The sequence below is a fragment of the Canis aureus genome, chromosome 6, assembly GCF_053574225.1.
Source record: "Canis aureus isolate CA01 chromosome 6, VMU_Caureus_v.1.0, whole genome shotgun sequence".
NCBI lineage: Eukaryota > Metazoa > Chordata > Mammalia > Carnivora > Canidae > Canis > Canis aureus.
The window spans coordinates 62,119,970-62,142,116 of record NC_135616.1 but is presented as its reverse complement, the minus strand read 5'-3'; the positions used below and the strand labels follow the sequence as shown (position 1 = coordinate 62,142,116).

The following is a 22,147-nucleotide window of genomic DNA, read 5'->3' as shown; positions in this document are numbered from 1 at the left end:
TCTAATGTATAAAAGTCAATCTTTTATATTATTATTATTTTAAAGTGTATTTTCTGGCAAACTGAATTTCCTCAGTCATTTGTGACACATTGAAGTTGTGACATGTATGAATTTTATGAAGATAAATTAATGAAATATACTTTGACACTTTAAAATAGCCAGCAGGAATGATTTTACCCTTCAAGAATGTCTGAAGTGTGCTTTTATTTTTTCAGCTGTTGCACATTAGAGAACGTCCATCCTGTTGAAGGTGTGGTAAATTTACACAGATTTTAGGTATTCATAGTTGAAAGTTGAGGGTCACTTTTATCATCAGTCCTCTGTAGTATACTCACTGAACCCAAATTTCTGAGTGCTGTTCCCATTTTGAACCGTTCCCCCAACCCATATTAATCTGTATGACTTAGGTAAAATTTCCATTCCACCAGAAAGTCATTAAAAACAAAATCAACCTTGTAACATCGATCATTTCTTATTTTGCACTTTTAGCACTAGCATTGTATAGACCTGTCCTGTGAATCACCAATCACATTTGTTTGTGAGCACTTACTACTAGAAAAGCTGACTGTCCAATTTTCCAAATTAAGTAAGTCTTAGGCACACACAAAGTAATACAAATGGATATTATCAGCAGAGGACCTTCTCAGAAGATCTCCAAGTGTGACATTTCTGTGGTGAATTTGCTAAAATTTGTAAACTGTGAAATCGGGGGTTTGCAACACTCTGTGAGTGGACCCATCCTCAGGAAGAGACTCGTATTAAACAAGCTTGTAGCAGTGTTGTGTAAAATCAGAATGCCAACTCATTCATCTATGATGAGAAACCTAATTGCCATAAGTCTAGAACACTTGTATTGACATGGCTAGTGCTTTCACTCCCTGTAGGCATGTATCCAAAGGGGGAAGATTGTCATCTGAAGGTTTCCTGGAATCAGAACAAGGGGAAACTTATTCCAAGGCTCTATTCCAAGCCATTATGTATGGATATCTAAGTTTCTTATCACAGGATGATGTATTTCCTCCTTTGTGTAAGTTCTTGGTGGGAAGGAGCTGCAAGGGAAATGTCATGGCTTTAAATTCCATGATATCTCCTACCTAGATCTTTCAACTGAACTCCAGTTCTATATATCCAACCACCTCCTTTGTACTTCCACCTGGATGTCTAATAAATAGGTGTCTTAAATTTAGCATGCCAAAGCTGAGAGCCTCCATCTCATGCTCATTGCACTGCCCCATTAAATCAACTCTCTCTTCAGTCTTCTCAGTCTCAGTTAATGGCAACAGAGATGTATCATCATCACAGCCCCATGTCCAGTCCTCCGGAAACTGGACTGACTTCAGTAAACATCCAAAACTGGTCACTTCTCATTGCTCCACTGCTGCAACCCTGGTGTGGGTCACCCTGGGTCATCTCCCACCCAGATTACTGCCATGTTCATATCTGATCTCCTCGCTTCTGTCCTTGCACCCCCTAGAGTCTAATTTCAACACAGAGACTAGAGAGATCTTTTTAACACATGTCCTATCATATAACTCTTAAGCTATCAAGGCTTAGTTCAAATCTGCTTTCTAAACACAGGAATATGCAGGCTCACAGTACTACATACTTACTCTTGAAATGTAAGTGAATAGCATAGTTTACATGACCACATACCAGTTATATAATTGGGAATTCTCTGAATTAGTGTTTATGTAGAGTACAACATTTCTTAAAGGGAAAGTAATAAAATGTGCTATTTTGAAGCTTACGTGTATTTTTAATATTCAATAAGACAATTGGTTAGATTTCAGACCAACAAAGATTTTTTTTTTCAAGGGGGAATCTTTGACTGCCATTGTTTACTATGACATGGAGATATTTTAAAAAATAGACCTGCTTTTAGTAAATTTTATTATTGTTTTCCCACAGACAGTGCACTTCTTTATTGCCTTCATCATCCAGGGTGGACTGTTGACAATGCTAGCTTTTAGTGTACTCTTGGCTTGGGCTCTACCCCAGATGTAACTGAGAATCATTAAAAATTTTTTAGTAGAAAAGTGCATCACAGTTTAGGACAATACACTGAGCATTTGTATTCTCATCTTGCTTATTTATTACTAGAAAGTAAGAGCTAGTTAATTTGTTTTTAATGTCTATCCCATTGCTCCAACTAGATTTTCATGTTTTATAAGGCAAGAAATGTGTTTCTATTCCTTCGGTATTCTTTATAATATCCTGTACTATCCTTGAGCATCGCTCAATAACTACTTCATGACTCTAAGAATATTCTGAATTATGGGCTCCATGCTATGCTGCAGAGTAGAAATGAACTTGGACCTGGGGGGGAAAGGCTCTCCTGGTTATCCAGAGGATCATCTCTCTTTTAGCCAGAGGAGGGTTGAATGAAGCCTGCCTCTGCTACTATAGAGGGTCTACCACAAAAAGGTTGTCTTGGAAATGTAGCAAGTTTTTCTCACATCAAGTAGAATATAGATTTAAAGACTTCAATATTTTTATATAATTTAATTTTTTGATAATTTGTTGTCCAATAGTGATAAAAATATACAGCTGATCCGATCACTGTTTTACCTGCCACTCTCATTAAAAAAATCTGCATTGATTTTTGTTTTTCAATAGCTTTATTTCTGATTTATTCTTGAAAACTGCCATTTTTTCTTTATTATACCTCAGAAAATGTACAAGATTACTGGGATCAAAAGGCCAGCCTTGCTTCTTTCTAGTTGTGTGACTTACAAATTGGATCTGTGCCTCAGTTTTGTTTTGTTTTGTTTTTTTTCCATCTATAAAATGGAGATAATCAATCATACCTGTGTCTAAGAGTAGTTAGAGTTTTTGCATTTGGCAACAGAATAGAGAGCCCAGAAATAAACACACACACGCGCGCGCGCACACACACACACACATATATATATATATATAGAGAGAGAGAGAGAGAGAGAGAGACCATTAATTTATGTTAAAGGAGCCAAGAATATGTAATGGGGAATAGACAAGCTCTTCAATAAATGATAAGGGAAACCTGGACAGTCACCATGTAACAGAATGAAACTAGACCACTATCTTATACCATACACAGAAACCAATTCAAAATGGAACAAAAACTTTTATGTGAGACATGAGAGCATAAGGCCCCTAGAAGAAAATAGCTAGTGAGCTCCTTGACATTGGCCTTGGTGATGATTTTTTTAATTTGTCACCAAAAGCAAAAAATAAATTGCTTGGACTGCATCAAACTAAAAGGCTTCTGCGCAGCAAAGGAAATCATCAGCAAAATGAAAAGGCAACCTATGGAATGAGAGAAGATAGTTGTAAATCATATATCTGATAAGGAGTTAATGTCCAAAATATATAAATAACTCATGCAATTCAATAAAAAAACCCAACTTACTAAAAAGATGGTCACAGGCTCTGAATAGACATTTTTCCAAAGAAGACATATAGATGGTCAACAGGTATATAAAAAGCTGTTTAACATCATTAATCATCAGGGAGGTGCAAATCAAAATCATTATGAGATACTACTTCACACCTGTTAGAATGGTTCTTACCAAAAAGACAAGAAACAACAAATGTTGGGGAAGATGTAGAAAAAAGGGAACCATTGTGCACAATTAGGGGAAGTGTAAATTGGTGCAACCCCTATGGAAATTAGTATGGAGGTTCCTCAAAAAAATGAAAAATGTAACTATCATGTGATCTATCGATTATACTTCTGAGTTTTTATCCAAAGAAAATGAAAATGATTACTTGAAAAGATATATGCACCTCCATGTTCATTGTGATATTATTTGCAATAGCCACGACATGGAAGCAATCTGAGTTTTCACTGACAGATGAATTAATAGAGAAGATGTGGTATATATGTACATGGGAATATTATTCAGCCAGAAAAAGAAGGAAATCTTGCCATTTGATGGACCTTGAGGGCCATACATATTTCATTATCTAAGTGATATAAGTCAGACAAAAGAAGGCAAATACTGCATGATCTCACTTATGAGAAATCTAAATCAAAAACAAAAACCTAATTCATAGGTGCAGAGAACAGATTGGTGGTTGCCAGATGTGGAGGGTGGTAGAGGGGTGAGAGAAATGGGTGAAAGAGGTCAAAAGGTACAAACTTTTAGTTATAAAATAAGTAAGTCTTGGGAATGTAATGTACAGTATAGTAGCTACAGTTAATACTGTAGTGTATATTTGAGAGTTCCTAAAACAGTACATCTTAAAAGTTCTCATCAAAAGAGAAAAAATTGTAACTGTATGATGATGGATAGTAACTAGACTTACTGTGATTATTTTGCAATGTATACAAATAATGAATGAAACTAATATAACATTATATGTCAATTATATTTTAGTACAGAAACAAAAAATGTTCTTCCAAACAGCTAAACAAAACTCTTTAGATTTTGTTCTGGAAGGCTATGCAAAGCGATTTTACTTCCATTTTTGCTTAATACATTATACATAACAATGTATCCTTGTTTTGCAGTTTTGGTTTTTTTTTTTAAGATTTTATTCATTTATTTATTTGAGAGAGAGAGAGAGAGAGAGAGAGAGATAGGAGAGAGAGCACAAGCAGTGGGGAAGGGAAGGCAGAGGGAGAAGCAGGGTCCCCACTGAACAGGGAGCCCCACGTGGGGCTCGATCCCAGGACCCTGGGATTATGATCGGAACCCAAGGCAGAGCCTTAACTGACTGAGCCATCCAGGTACCCCTGGTTTTGTGCTTTGAAGCAATACTTATATCTCATTCCAGAGTGGAATAAACATATGAACTTCCTTTTAAGCATTGATCATTATATATATTTAAATACTTAAACTAATTGAGTATCTTCAGGAACACAGGGACTTATATAAAACATAATTACTGAGCTAGAATCAGTCTGGTTAGCTGTTTAAAAGGCACAGGATTTTTTTCAAATATAAGTTTCAGCATCTGTAAAATAAAGGAGCTATATTAGATGGTCTCAAAGGCCCTTTGAGATATAAACTGCGACAAATCATTAGAGAAACATTTTTGCATTAAAATTTTTAAGATATAATTAATGGTTCCCTCATGGTTTGAAACAGTTTTTTTTTTTATGTTAGTAAAAATGCATCAATCCAAAGATTCTCACATTCTAGTTCTGTTCCATTTGTCATTAAAACAGAAGATAATTTCCAATCTCAGGAGAACATTTCTCATGGTTAGACAATTAAAGATTTTTTTCTTATATGTGACAACATAAGAGGCCAGAAATCTCACTGATGGTGATTCTATAGTTTGCAGTGATCCACTTTTACTCATATGCTGGTAAAATTATATTTTCTAACAAAATGAATTGCATCTGTTTTTAATTTGATTTTTTCTTATAAGAGGTTAAAAAAGTGGCTTTTCAGAAGTCTGTACTGTATCTTTCACAAGTAATATTATGATACATAGTAATCCCTTTGTGAAAGCCTCATAAATGTTGATAAATTGGAAATGGTATTGAGTAAACCCAAAAGTGCTTATATTTCATACCACTTGAACACACTTGCCTTATGAAAATGCAGCTAAATTAGACAGTCTTCCATTTTTATAAGAATGCCTAAGACTTAGTGATTTCTATGCATACCTAATAGACAACAGATAGGTTTCCAGTGATACATCCTAATGCCTCTGCATTGAGTTTGAAAGAGAGATGCATTTGAGGAGCCACCCAGAGATATACCATACATTTAAGAAGAATGTGTAAAAAATTTCTCCATTTATTTTGCATTTCACTGTTAAACTTGAACTACTATGCACTTCTTTTTTTCTAATTCTTTTTCTCCTTTTCAGTTGATAATTAGTCATAGCCATATTATATATTTTGCCATTCAAACAAATGTTCTGTTGATTTATCCATTTTTACTTGTCCTCTTCCCTTTTTCATCTCTACGCTAGACATGATTCTCATGGTTTTTTATTATCAGTCAAATTTATCAGTTGCTTTCTCAGGCAGTACACCAATCTTTTTCATTTTCTTGAGTTAGGCAGCCATGTTCTATGTATAAGAAATAAAAATGTCAACACTCTAATTATTAAAATGTGTTTTATTTGTGGTTAGTGTTCACAAGTCTGATTTCTGTAGCCACATGGACAGATTTGATCATATGATCCATACATTTCTATTCAAGCATGAACACCAAGAACCCATTTTTTAAATTTGACATCTGCTGCTTTAGACAATTATGTTGATGTATGCTACATTTCTTTTTTTAATTTTTATTTATTTATGATAGTCATACAGAGAGAGAGAGAGGCAGAGACATAGGCAGAGGGAGAAGCAGCCTCCATGCACTGGGAGCCCAATGTGGGATTTGATCCCGGGTCTCGAGGATCGTGCCCTGGGCCAAAGGCAGGCGCCAAACCGCTGCGCCACCCAGGGATCCCGTATGCTACATTTCATATGTAAAATTTCAGTGCCTTATAAGGTTAACATTTGAATAAATGTAATATTTTATTTTTAGAGGTAATTAATTGTAACAAATTTGATTTTTCTATTCAATTTATAAGGTTTTTTGTTTTTGTTGGTTTTTTTTTTGTAAAATACCACTTTCACTGTATGAGTCCTCTGCTTAGAGCCTTTCAGTAATTTTTCACTGGATTGTTTAGGATAAAATCCAAATATCATATCCTAACTTGGTGACAATTCATAGTCTACCCTTGACACAAACTCCCAGCCTCATCTGCTTCTCTTTCTTCTGAACACTTAACTGTAGCCACTGGGCTTTATTCATGTTTCCAACATATTTGGAATACTTGTCTTCATGTATTTTTTCAGGTCCTCTCTTCTTAGAATGACTTTGCCTCTCTTTTTTTCATTTACAGAAATATTATTTGACTTTCATGAACGAAGTTTTTTCACTTGGCCTATGAAGCCATTGCTGAAATATTCCTTTAGGGGAATAGAAGGGAATTGAAATATAGTGGGAAGGAAACATATGAATATGTACTATTTGGCAACATATGACAGGCACTTTACATACGTTATTTCAACAAGGGATCTCTGTTTCATGAATTACCATATTATTTTATTTAAGAAGGCATCATCATTATCATCATTATGACCAACTTCATGAACATTGGTGCATATCCCACTTTTATCATGTATAGAGCATGCCCCTTGGCATTGGGTATACAAAGATGAAAGAGATGTGTTTGGTTCTTGACCCTAAAGAAAAGACAGGAAGATTTATTAAAAATTAATAATATATAAAATATGCAAAAAACTTAGTGAATACTAGTTCAGAGAGGAAGAGTATTACTAAATATTGACTAAATTCTTGCTCAGTAACTGGAAAAGTACCTCGAACCATAAAAATTTGTTTTATGAATGAATGTAATTGCCTTACCATTATTACTGATATGAAAATTTGTGTTAGCCACTTTCCTCTTCCTGAGGACAAACATCAAGGGATAGTTTTTATGGTGAGTGAAGTTATTACACAGTATTTGGTTTTTTGATTAACTGACTTGTGACTACCACTGTTGTAATTTTAAAAATGTTTTTGTTTTATTTAATTTTTAAAAAGATTTTATTTATTCATGAGAGACAGAGAGAGAGAGAGAGAGAGAGAAACAGAGACACAGGCAGAGGGAGAAGCAGACTCCGCAGGGAGCCTGACATGGGACTCGATCCCAGGTCTCCAGGTTCATGCCCTGGGTTGAAGGCGGCGCTAAACCGCTGAGCCACTGGGCCTGCCCTGGTTTTGTTTATTTTAGATAGTTAGGCTGTAGGTTAGTATTCAGCTCTGTTTAGTGTTTTATGAATAATTATAAGGGAAATTACTCATAATAGGATATAATCTTGAAAGATGTATGAACCAGAGAAAGATCAGAGGTAAATTAAAGATTATCATGATTTAGAATTATTGTAGTAAGTTCAACTAATCAGTACATGTCTAGACATGCACTGTTTGTTTAATGAGAAATGAAATTTGCTGTCGCAGAACACTTCTGAAAACTAGAAGTCTTCCTTGCTCACTGTGAGGCATTAACATGTTTTTATAACCCATTTCTTAATTTTTCCCAAAGACTAGTTTTCAAAATACACTATGTAAGTTGGTTCTAGGGGCACCTGGGTTGCTCAGTGGTTGTGCATCTGCCTTTAGCTCAGGTCATGATCCTGGGGTCCTGAGATCGAGTTTCACATTGGGCTACCTGTGGGAAGCCTGTTTCTCCCTCTGCCTATGCCTCTGCCTCTCTCTCCATGTTTCTCACAAATAAATAAAATCTTTAAAAAAATGATTCTAATCTGAATTTTTTTATGTTTTAAAAATACAGTGTTTTTTTTCCATTGTTTTTGGTACTTGTTTATTTTATCATAAAAATGAATATTTTGTTGGCATTGCAATTATTTTTTAATATTTAATATACTACAATATATACTATAATATTCTGCATGTAATTACAGTATACTATATTCTAATAATTCGTAGACCCAATATATTGAAATTGGATTAGATAATTTGCTAATTATCTTTTTAAAAATTGAATCTTGAAGGAAGTCCAGAAAGAATAGAAAGTAAAGAGACCTCGCAATAATGGCAATACCATGTTTTTTTTTAATAGGTTCTTATCATTTCTCTTGAAAAATATAAAAGTGTCCGTAATATCTCTGCATATTTCACTTAACTGGCTTTTGGATACCATAATCTCATTTTGAATATATTATTCCAGGTAGAAAACATGAAATATGAGAATGGGTTCAAGTAGTGTTTTATTCTTATTCTACTACAGTTACAGGATGTAGGAAAAGGTTTCTCTTCACTATGATGGAAATAAACCTCACATCAGTACGCAAGTGCCTGGTTCATGTGATTAACCAAATTGAATTACTACATCTGGAAGTTGTGTATGTATAAAACTATAAATGTTTCTGATGTCACTCACACTTCTTCTTTTCTCTTATAGGTGTTAAAATGGGTAGAGGAGGCAGTGCAGTCCTCTAAAGTTCACCTCTTATCAACAGATCATTTGGGACAAGCTGTAAACACTTGGAAAATTCCTTTTGATCCCAGCCTTAAAGAGGTTACTGTGTCTCTGAGTGGCCCTTCTCCAGGGATTGAAATTCGCAATCCTTTAGGTGAGATGTATCAAACATCATATAATAAAATACAAAAACCATGAAAAGTGAAAGTTATTTGTACACTTATTTATGTGAAGTTAATGCTAACTTTATGAATAAATTTGGTAAATTTAAAAATAATTAGGAAAGATGTTTAAAAAGATAAGACTTAGTCATAAGTATTATTGAATTAACATGAGATTCAAAAAACTGAAATTCCTAATAATTTAAACAGACCAGATTTAGTAACTTAATTGTAGCTATACTACTCAAAAGAAAAAAATGTTTATTTTGAGCCTGAAATTATATTTTCCTAATTTATGTATGAGTAAATATTTCACAGTAACATAGTCTGTAAAATTCAGTATTTTATGTTATTTTTAGTGAATCACATGAAAAATCTCCTTTTAGAACAACTGCCTGATTTTTTAACCATATCATCTTCTTGGTAAGATTTAATTTTACAGAGGACAGGTAAAGATCACATTCATATTCTTATTAGAATAATGTTTTAATTTACTTTGCTTCCTCAATTATGTTATAGATCTATGAATTGGCATGAATGATTCCATTCCTAATTGAATATGATAATAAGACTTACATTGAAAAGTAATATAGTAAAGACAAACTTAATATTCCCTAGTATTTGCATTTAGAAATCTTCTTACCTATTGACGTTTGCAAAATATTATTATTTCCATTGTGGCTTTAGTGTGTTACTTTTTTAAAAGCTATTTATGAGGATTTATAAATAGAAGGAGAGTTGCTAGCTTTCTTATTTATTTAGTTTGAATCTTAGAATATAGCTAATCCCTAAAAGAATACAGTATAGGAAATTGTCCTCAAAGGCCACATTCATACTATCAGTCAAATTGAAATTTACAAAACAAGCAAAACCTATTTTTCAAGACTCCTACAGGTTTAGCTGAATTAATGTGTTTGTTCACTGAGATAGCATTCCATTCTAGTATCCATGCTACCCAGGAAAAATTTATAGTTTTTACTACATGGATAATTAAAAATACCCATATCCATTGCATGAGGTTTCTATCACTTTAAAAAGTCATCGACATCGATATTTTAAAGGTTATTTTCAATGATTATAAAACTTTTGATGCAAACATAGGATTCTTATGATTTTTTTTAAAGATTTTATTTTATTATTTATTCATGAGAGACACAGAGAGAGAGGCAGAGATACAGACAGAGGGAGAAGCAGGCTCCATGCAGGGAGCCCGATGTGGGACTTGATCCCAGGTCTCTAGGATCATGCCCTGGGCCAAAGGCGGCACTAAACCACTGAGCCACCAGGGCTGCCCTAAGTGATTTGTTTTTTAATTGCAGAAGTAATCCATTGGACTGCCAAGAGTGAAGTGAATAACTAAACTATGGCTTGCTTCCAAATTTGTTTTTCTTCTTCTCTAGGTCCCAACTATTAGATAGTTCAGATAAATCTCAGAGCAGTAGAAGATGGCATCATGCTACTTCATTCCACTGCCTCCTTTAAATCTGACAATGAAAACCTTCTCCTCTGCTTCATGGAAACCAGCTTATCATTTTGTGCTTCACGCACAAATATGCCCAAGGCTCTCATGTTAGTAATACCTTGAGTGATCTCCAAAAAGACATTTATTCTGGTTTACTGTTCTTGCCATCTGTTAAATCTAAATGTCTCTAATGACTGCACATAACTTCTCAGTAGCCATAATAATCATTATCTAGTTTGGCTTTGGAAATATGATTATAGACTGCCAATTGCTATTCTTAATTGTAGACCAAATCTGCATAGCAAATGGGAATCTGATACTTCAATTCCAATGTCCGGAAACCATAAAATTAAACATATTTTAGATATAAATAAAGTAAATGTTTTGAGCTACAGGCACAAGTGTCCTTCAGGTAATTTATACTGGAAATGTATACAGCTAATACACATAGCTGAAATAAAGATTGTGCTTGTTACCTTTATGTCTGTCTTTTAGGGAGGCTGATAAAAAAGGGATTTGGCCTGAATGAGCTATTAAATATCCATAACTCTGCCAAGGTAGTGAACGTTAAAGAGCCAGAGGCTGGAATGTGGACAGTGAAGGTATGATTGTTTTACAGAGCCTGTGTACTTTATTTTGATGTTGGCGTTGTTTTAGAAAGTATATAAAATAATTTATTTATATCTTCTCTCGCAATCATGAAGAATGCTTTTACCAAAAAGCAGTATATATAGCACATTTGTAAAGATGTCTTGATCACATGAATTTGCTAGTATTAAGTTTTGATGACCATGAAAGGCATTGAGGTCACCACAGAATACATTTAAATTTCTCAGATAGCTTCCCAATAATGAAACCTGTAGATTGATTTTTATTTTCCACCTCCTGGTTCCAAAACAGTCAGAAATGGGTCCAGTAGAGAATAATAGTTAGGATCATAGGCTCTAGTATGAGGTCACCTGGGTTGGACTCTCAACACTGCCACTTGAAAGTCATTATTTCCTTAAGGCTGTAAGTTCTCTGTGCCATGGGTTCCTCCTCATAATGTAGAATAATATCCCTTTACTTCATAGAATTGTGCTGAGAATAAAATTAAGATGACACAAATGAAATGCTTAGCATAGTTCCTGAGACAAAGTAAGCACTCAAGTTCTGTTGGCTATTGTTATTTGCTGGATCTACATTCACTGCTTATTTTAATACAAAATGGTATTTGGATCCTAAAATTACATTAAGTAGTATGTTCATTCTGAGCATTGTGTTATGTATGGTAGCATGAATGAGAGAACATACAGCCAGACTTCAGGATACCATAAATTGAACTCCAGTTCTGCTGCAAATTATATATGTGACCCACTGTAGTGGATGTTCTGAATGACTTGCCCGTATTTCTCAGGCTTTTCTGTGTACTCTGGCCCACTTCCAACTCCCGTATCTGCATTACTGTGCCTAAGAGGGTTTTTTTTTTTCCAGAACAGAAGAAGGCTGTTCTGCTAGAGAATGAAACCCCTCAAGAGCAGCTTTCAGCCTCTGTAGGAGGAATAAGCTTCAGTTGACAACATAGGAGCAGGATTAAAAGCACACACTTTAGGGACTGCTTTCTTTTTCCTGTATCACTTCCCCTCTCTTCCTATTAGCATCCTTTGTGTCTCCCAAATAAACACCTTGCTCTAGAATCCTTCTGGGATAACTCAAATGAAGGGACCCCTTGCATCATTCGCTCTTGCTGTCTCAGCCTCTCTGCATTAAAAAAAAAAAATGAGATTCATGGGCTCATGATTGAAATGGTAGTAGAGCTGCTGTGAAGGTGCATGGAGGTGTTTATACCATAGACACTTGCAGCGCCATTTTGAATGCCAGTTTTTGTTTGCTTTTTTCTTTTCAAAAGAATACCCATGTTAAGTTTCCCAGCTTAAAGAATGAAAGTTTCCATTGTAACTCCATTCAAGCCCTAGAATATCAGTTCTTTATTCTCAGAACTCTCAGCCTTGTAGGAAAAGTAGACACTGTTAATATGGATTTTTTTTTGTAGGTGGATAATACTGGATAAGTGTACAGGTGAAAAGACAATGTGCAACATAATGGTCCCATCTGCCTGTTTTCTTCACCCACTTCCCTTCACATACTAGTTGCTGAATATTTACTGAGTGCAGTAGATTGATAATAAAATAATGAAGAGTTTTACTCCTGTATTTTAAATAAATACGGCCAAATTTGATACTTTAGCTATCTCAGCCAATATATGACTAATGTTGAGTCTGACTTTCTGTGACCACAGTAGGAAGGAGTATAGGAGATTCTGAGTCTCATCTTTCCTCAAATACTTTAAGCATGACCTAAGCCAGCAATGTCTTGAGCTAGCAGTGTCTCGAGCTAGCAAGTTCACTGAGGCAATTTGTTCTTGCTTTCTGAATAAGACATTAAGTTATTGTTTGTGAAATATGTACAAGTGACGACATTTCTTTTGTATTATTGGCAACTTACTGCAGAGTATTTGAACCAATTCTACAGGTGATTTGGATAGATACAAGTGGTATTTCCTCTGGTAAAACTTTTGCCTAGAAGAAAAGGAATATTGCATGGGTGTTCCTTTATCTCGTGCCTAACCCACCTACTCCTTCAGTCATCCATTCAATAAATATTTATGAAATTTTTGCCTTTGGCCATGTACCCTGATACTAATGGGCACTAAGCACCTTTTAATTGATAATTAAGAACAGAGAAGCACTGAAGATTACTCTGTGAGTAAGGAGGGTGAGGATAAGGGGATGAGGTGATGGGGACTCTGTTTAGACAAGTCTCTAAGCTCAGTCTCCTATAATTAAGAAAACAATAAAAAAGCAACAGTATCTATTACCATATTATCTTAAATTTCTATCTAGTTCTCACCCAAAAAGCCTCTGGTTCTGATGTTATACCGTTTAAAGTACAATTAGTGGCAGCCAAACAAAGGATACACATTACAGTGCATTTTAAAGATAGTAAACTTACTTTGCTCCTATAAGAAATACCAAAATAATGTGGCAGGTTGATGCAAAGGAAATGGAGCTGAACCTACTGACATAAATATCACTGCTGACTTTGGACCTCCCTTATGGATGGCTAATGAGTGATAATGTTTCACATGTGTACTTTCTGCAGAAGAGAAATGTCTGAGATTAGATAGTATATTTCTAGTGCTATCTCCCATGTACTCTGCTGTCTGGAAAATATCTGCTCTATCAGCAGAATTAATAATGGCTTTTTGAATGTTTCACATAGCAGTTTTTATACCAAGTATGGAGAACAGTCTATTATTTGACCTTAGCATGGTATTCAAAGCCATTCCTTCTAGCTCTTGTCCAGCACTTGCCTTTACATTCTAGTCAAATATAATTTTATACTGTCCCTCACCCCATTTCCTACCACATTCTCTTGCCCCATGTTTTCTCTTAAGTTGTTCGTTCTCCTAGAATGCCCTTCCTTTCTATCTGACTTGTAAGTTCCATGGCAAATGACAACACTTTCATCAAGACTTTTCTGATTTTATCCATCTAAAATGCTCTCTTTTGGGATCCCGGGGTGGCACAGCGGTTTAGCGCCTGCCTTTGGCCCAGGGCGCGATCCTGGAGACCCGGGATCGAGTCCCACGTCGGGCTCCCGGTGCATGGAGCCTGCTTCTCCCTCTGCCTATGTCTCTGCCTCTCTCTCTCTCTCTCTCTCTGTGACTATCATAAGTAAATAAAAATTTTTAAAAAATTAAAAAAAATAAAATGCTCTCTTTTCCCTATGGCTTTCTACTGCAATTTTTCTGCACCTCCGTTTTTGATGACTTTCCCCCCTTAGATTTTTTTTAAAAGATTTATTTATTTATTTATTTGAGAGAGAAAGAGGAAGAGAGAGAGAGAGAGAGAGAGAGAGAGCAGGAACAGGGGGAAGGCCAGAGGGAGAGAATCTCAAGTAGACTCCGGGCCAAGCATGGAACCCAAATGGATGTTTGACCCCATAACTCGTAAGATCATGATCTGAGTGGAAATGATTTGTTGGACGCTTAACCAACTGAACCACTCATGTATCCTATGATTTTTTTCCCCTTATATTTATTTCTGTACAAATTTTCTCTTTCTATGTTACTCTAGACCATGTTTTATCACTGGTGTATTCCTCAATACCTGTGAACGAACTGTATAAATATTCATGAATAAAAATTAATTCATTGGTTCTGATAGTATCCAAGGAAGCAGGCAGAGGAGATGAATTAGTTAGCCTATAGTTGATATGTTGGCATGGAACATTTTAATTTATCTGTGATTTAAAATGCCATAAGAGTGGTAGTTTCTTTTCTTCCATGGTTTTCCTCTAAAACATTGGTAATTTTCTGTAACTTATTAGGACACTCTTACCAAGCAGAGATAATGAATCAACTCATCTGTATAGTTCATATAAATGACCTGAATGTTTTAGGCTGCTTCTGATGCAGATAAAAACATGTTAAAAAGAGGTAAGTAAGAAGAATGTAAAGTTTTATTAAAAACAAAGGATAAGGTTGTTTTATGTACCTAAATTTCCATTGTAGAGAAACTACAAATTCTGAATCTTATTTCTGAGCAATACAAATTTTCCATTCAGGCAGTTATATATATATATAGAATATTTGAACATAACCATAGAAACTCTCAGGGCAAATTTTGTCCTCTGTTCCTTAAGGGAACTTCCTACAAAGACATTAAATAATTGTCAGCACCCTTTGGGTTTTTACATGGCGCAAACTATTTCTATTAGTCTAGGATTATCAGTGTGACCATATTATCTGACACATCCCCTGGGGCATGTTTCCATTAAGTAAATTTGGATAAACTGTCCTTAGATAATCTTCCAAGTAGAGAAAGGAGTGTATGCAACCACATGATCATATTAAGATTCTGAAACTAATAGAAAATATTTTGGTTTTAGGTAGCTATGCTGGTTGCCAGAGACTACTAATGGATTGCTTAAGATAAGAATATTTTAGAAATCATACTCAAGTGACATAAGCTTAATAGGAATCATAATTAAATAAACCTCAAGTCTACAAAAGACCACACAGGAAGATTATTATGCTGGACTCCAATTATTCTCACCTGGTGACTCTTTTGCATAAGCCTGAAGACTACACCAGGTGTTCTATTTAAATGGATTTGGTATTAATTCAGATGTTTTGGGTCAATGGAATGCTTTAGAGTAGATTTTTCCTGGAAAATTTCACAGTTATTTTGTGTGCTGATGTCAGATTATCAGCCAAATGGAATGTTTCCTTTAAAAAAGAGAAGATACCTATACACTTGTGTTCTATATAAATGCATGTGCGTGTGTGTGTATGTATATATATATATATTTATTTAAATAAAATTTATTCTGTGCTTTGGGTGCGTTTCTCTCCTTGTATCATATTTCTCTAAACATACAACGCCTAATAAAATGATAGTATTTAAATCTGGGAAGGATTATTATGTCTTTGTGCCTGGGATGATACCTAGCCTATAGTAGGTTCTCAGTAAATATTTGAAACCACCATCGTTCTTTAATTTCTAAAGAATAGAATGCCATTCAGGAACAAATTCTTTGAAGGAGTTGGGCATCTGTTTTAATTCAAGATCCACTTCTTAATATCTTTTTGACCTTAAAGAAATTATCTAATTTCCTAAGTCTGAGAAAAATGGGGAAAATAATACCTATTTACTGACACATTGATGGCAAAATTAGTTTTTCTTACATTCTTGATTATGTGTAAATTGAAAATTATACTTTGTAGTAATGCAAATTATACATGAAGGGTTTTTTTTTTTCATTTTGGGCTTTTTTTTTTTTTGTATAAAACATTGAAACTCTTTAGGAGAGAGAAATCAAAACCAGCTCTATCAATCACATTTTAATTCAATTTATAACAGGACAGGCTTCATGTTTAGTAGTAGGAGGATTTGTCATTGGCTTAATACAAGAGAACTAATTCCTTACTAATGCTACATGCCCTTTGGGTGTTGACAAGATGTTCCACTTTACACAGTCATTCAGGAACCCAAGCTGGTGTAGGCTCCACCATAATTTAGAACATTCAACTTCTTCAGTGATTACAGTGGGGGAAAGACTGGAGGATGTGCATTGAATTTTTAGAAAAAGGAATTTGTGTCACTCCTGGGATGACACAAACATCTCTGTGAGTGACGGACACTCACTATTACCCCTAAGTGACAGATACTCCCTATTCTCACGGCCTAGTATTATACTAGATCTAGCTCGTAATGGCTCATGGAGAGGAAATTACGCACTTTCTCTTCCCACCTCTGTATTCAGTGGGGAGCTGGAAATCGCCATGGTGATAGTATTTATACTAAAGAAGTTGGCAAATGCCAAAAACTAAGGCTTTTTTTTTTTTTTCAGAAAACAGTTTACTGGCACTCCATTAACCTGATCTCTCCTAAATGAAAGCATATTTAGAAATGTAACAATGGTAAATGAATAGTTGGAGGATATTGTTGTGTACTGCACCATAGTATTGAGATAAAACAAGAGATTGTTATCCTAAAATGCTGTGCAAGACTTAGGTCCTATGGAAAGAACAGTTGAACTTGAAATGATTGTCACTGAACTTGCTATCTAAACCTAGGCAAGTAATCGTTGATTTGAACATTGTTTTCTTTATGATGCTATAAAATCATCTATGGATGCAGTAGGATTATATAAAATAATATGTGAACATACTTTGCACAATGCTCATAGAAATTCAATAAATTCTGGCATTTATTGGTTCTTAAGGAACCAAAGAAAAAGTACCAACATTAGGCATTTAGAAGGCTTTGATATCATTTGTTAAACCTATACTTACTAAGTATGTACTGAGTAATATTTTGTAGATGATGAATATGGCATCGTTATTGCCTTAAGGGACTTTCAATATAGAGAAGTATTTAATAGGCCTTTGTGCTTAAACTAAGAAGTAGAGCCATCTGCAATAGAGCTGTCCAGAAAGATAGGAGTAACTAATTTTTCCTGGAGCTCTCCATGGTGCTTGTTCCATGGTGCTTTTGTCTGTCCTCTTTTACTCCTCATAGACTCACTCCAATTCAGAAACCTAGACTCTGATCTACTCTATTCCTTTTTTTCTCTTACTCCTTTGTGGATCAAGGTCCACAACTTGTTGACAACTTTAGGATGCCAGTAGATATCTAGTATAATTTTGTCTTTGCCTCAGCTCTGCTCACACTGCAGAAGCCTATGTATTCCTGATTTAGACCCTTCCACAACTTAACTGACATGACATTTGCAATTCAGAGTAATAATGAATTCAGAGTAATTTTGAATTCATGCATTGAATTCATACAGTAATTCAGTGTAATTCAGATTAAGTTTATTATAGATTGTTATGAACTTGAAAAATTCTATGAATAAATATACTAATGAAATTCAGTTCTCGGAGTTTCTAGCCCATACAAATCCTGTTTAGTGTCTAGTGTCTAGAAATTTTCCTGTCATGGTTGGAGCTATCATGATGCTGCTAGATTCCCCTCTTCTTAACTACAGAGGTTAAGGGGCTAGGTTAGGGTGGCTCTGTGCAGAAACAATGCTTCAAGATATTCTGTAGTAGAGAGCTGATTTTTTGAGTCAAATTAAATAACCCACATGATATAGATCTACATTATATAAAGATTGAATAGAAAAACATTAAATCAGTAACTGTGGTCTTACTAATTTTATTATATATAAAAAATGATACTAAGATAGCTAGAGTAATTTGAAGGGATAAAGAAAGGGAAAGAATTTGCAGCTGGACTGCCTCTCTGACTCAATTACAGAATTAGCTGAATATTCTTTGTCCCTCCAAGACCTTCATATGATTAATTCTCCTCCAACCCCATTGTGTCCACAACCTGTGAGAATCCAGAGCCTTCTCCCAACATTTCTGGAATTTTCTGAAGCTTAGTTTCTTATGATCTTCTTGTCTCCTGATTATTTCTGTGTTGATTATAACTTCTGTATGTTGATGCAGGGCAAAGCTCAGCCTTATCCAAAATATCACAGGAAATCACTAATAATAAGACTTTTGTGAGTTTAGTAGATTTAACTGTATATAGATTTGATGTTATGTCTTGAAGCACCTTGTCCTCTTCTGCTCTCTTCTTGCCTCCATCCTTCTTTTCTTCCCATTATGCCTCTGCTTCTCTCCTCTGAATAGTCTCAGAAGTTCCACATTACTCTCCTACTAGGTAGAGCATTTGGTATGTTTTGGTGTATTTCCTGAAACAAGAATAATCAAATCCACTGAGATAATAATCACAAGAAATGCATAGAGTGACTATAGAAGTTGGTTTCTGGAGCCTCAGAGTTCATACTGCAGCTCTGCCACCTGCTGTATCTGTGACTTTGAGCAAATTACTTAATCTTCCTGATGTGTGAAATTGGGATAATATACTCTCATCCAGGGGCTTTTATAAAGATCAGAAGTGATTATTTATATAAAAGCCTGTTGTACAGTATGCATTTTATATGTATTAATATTTCTTTCTCCCCCCTTTTCCATTTTCTGGCTCATTTTACCATCATTATACCATAGACCTTTTTTTCTTATCAACACTAAAATTTGAAAAAGAGATCTCAGCTAAGAAACAGACTAAAATAATAGTTTATCTTAAGAAAACCGACTAAAATTATAAACCATGGCACTTTTTAAAATGAAAGATTTATTTATCTATTTGAGAGAGAGAGAGAGAGAGAGAACATGTGAGTCAGGGAAGAGGAGCAGAGACAGAGGGAGAGAAGCAGACCACTCTCAACACAGAGCCCCAGAGGGGGCTGATCACGGGACCCTGAGATCATGACCTGAGCTGAAATCAAGAGTTGGCTGCCTAAATGACTGAGCCACCCAGGTGCCCCTATGGCACTTTCTTATAAAGACATTTTAATGCGATGTTTTGTGTTCCCAAAATATTATCCAAGTATTGTAATTCTTTTAAGAGAATGATTAAAGAATGATAAATGCATGCATGAGTGTCAGAGATCATTTTTTAACTAGTACAGTTTAAATTTTGTCTTTTGATTATATTTTTAAACCATAATTTTCATTTATTTATGATTCCCTTTGCTCCCATTACCCTGATTAATACAAAGTTGGATATAGTTTTACATGAAAACTGACTTACTTGGAAATATCTATTTTTTTATAAACCCTTTAAAATTCTATGCAAATGTTCCTACTGTTTATAGTGTGACATAGAAACATGAAGATAATATTTTGTTAACTTATTACCCTTCGTATTTGTGGCATTGTTCAGAGAATAGGAACCCTACATTCTTATTTCAACATACTTTGTTAATTAGTGTATTTTAAGGATCAAAGTTATTCTATTTTACAATAATTTTATAGAGGTTATAGGAGCTCCCTATTCATCAACTCTGGTTTGTTTTTAATGTATTGGTTAGTAGTAGAACATGGCATATTTTCAAGCATGGGTAATTTCTAGTTTTCTCACTTAGATATTAAGCACTACTCTTAAAACAAACTTTGTCAGTTGATAAGTGCACAGAACAGTTGTCAGATACTTAACACTTTATAGCAGTCATTTGGCAAAGTATGGGTCATCTGTATCCTTGGTAACCTCAACAGCCATTTTATCATAGGAGACTTTCTGAGCAGCAAGGCAAGTATGATATTAAATGATGTCAGTGAACAAATATAAATCAAGTCATCATAATATTGACCCTTCTGATTGTCTTAACATTAAATCAGTAGGTGATAATGTCTTCAGTAAAGCACTATTGATCTAAAACAGTTGAAATTAGACTTATCAAGGTTTTACATAACCGTTAAGAAATCCTGTTTTAAAATTGGATCATAGGGGAACATCTGGGTGGTTCAGTCGGTTGAGCATTATAGACTTTTGATCTCAGCTCAGATCTTGATATCAGGGTTGTGAGTTCAAGTCCCACATTGGGTGTGGAGCCTACTTAAAAAAAGATAAAATTTTGCTCTATTATATGGAATTCATGAAATATTTTCCTTTAGAAATAATGGAATAAATGGTAGTACTGGACCCCTACACTTCCACATACAGTCTTCTGAAATCCTTAGGAAAATAGGCTGTAGTAATTAGCAGCATCTTTTACACTAAGAATACAACAAACCTATTTTTATAGAAATGTGGGGTTTTTTTCCTTCACTTTCATTTTCCTTTTTTTTTCTTTTTGGACTTTTGTAGGTTCTCCTCAATAAGAAAAACATATGGTAGCAAAGGGGACATATCTACTCATCTTTCCTCTCCTCATTGCTAAATAACAAGAAACCACAGTGATTTCGGGAAGACTGTGTAGTTTGCAGAACTCTGGAGGTGGCATGTTTTTAATTGTGATGTGGCTTAATCTAGCAGTTGACAGATTAAAATTTTATGTATAATTATATATAATACAGGCACATATATTTCTAGTGCATTCTATCAATGCTGCTATCATGTGGTCATTTTATTTTGAGAGAGAATATTGGTGATCAATGTAATAAAATAATGGTGAACTCTTGTTCATAAATGTTAGGTAGGTTTTTGAAATGTAGATTCCTAGATTCCACTCACCAAAGATTCTGATCCAGTAAATATGGGCTGTAGCTCAGAAGTCTGCATTTTCAAGAAACAACCTGAGTGATTTTGTGTAGCTGTAGATGTAGGTGGTCCTCAGATCATATTTAGAAAGATATGGAGATACAGGTTAACTATGACATATCTTGCCCTTGAAAGACAATGTAGCACTGTGGTGAAGACCCTGGAGCCTGACCTTTTCATTAAAATCCCACCTCTGTAGTTAGGAAGCCTTGTGAACTTGAGAAGCTGCCTAATGAGTCAGTGCCCCATCCCCTTACCTGTGCGATGGTGATGATGACGATATGTATTTGATAGGATTGTAACAAGAATAAAATAAGCCAATGATTTAAAGAGTTTGAACATAGAGGAAGTGCCCAATATACATTAGTGTTATTATTTTATCCTGTGTCCCTCATCCAAATTATTTATTATTTATACACATGTGAGTCACTTCAGTGCTGAGTTATCATTCAATATTTAGTTCAGCTGTCATCTTCTTGAAGGGTCTTTAGCCAAACTATTCCTTTCATGTATTTCTAATACTGCATCACATTAAAGATTTCTATTTTTCCATCTGTCTCCCTCACCAGCCATGAGCTCTTAGAGGATAAGAATCATGTTTACTTACATTTGTGTCTCAAGCTGGGGATGCTGGGGTTAGCTGAAATCTGGATAGTGGTCAGTTCTTGTGCTTGTCCTGACTATATCTTCTCAGAGGCAAAGAAAAAAGAAATATTTTCTAGACTCAAACCTGGATCAAGTTTGAGGGAAAATATTTGGTCCTTCATTCATTTCATTGATATTTGCTAAACATCCACCATGTAAACTACAGCGAACAAAACAAAGACCTGTGTCCTCATGGAGCTTTCATAGATTAAAGTCAGGGCTATTCACTGGTGACTAAACACCTATTTCTTTTAACATTGGCCTACAATATATCTGAATTTTGTTTTAGAGCAGTGCACTGGGATATGTATTATAAAACTTGCATTTAAGATGGAGAA

The 22,147-nt window shown here is 34.9% G+C and overlaps 1 protein-coding gene across 3 annotated transcripts in view; it reads left to right on the top strand.

Moving 5' to 3' along the window:
* HMCN1 (hemicentin 1) overlaps positions 1-22,147 on the top strand; it is a 464,969-nt gene that overhangs the window by 169,975 nt on the left and 272,847 nt on the right. For all 3 annotated transcript variants that reach the window (XM_077901922.1, XM_077901921.1, XM_077901923.1), the window contains exons 5-6: positions 8,923-9,094; positions 11,059-11,165. In XM_077901922.1, the coding sequence (XP_077758048.1) occupies positions 8,923-9,094; positions 11,059-11,165 (279 nt within the window). The remainder of the gene's footprint in view (positions 1-8,922; positions 9,095-11,058; positions 11,166-22,147) is intronic.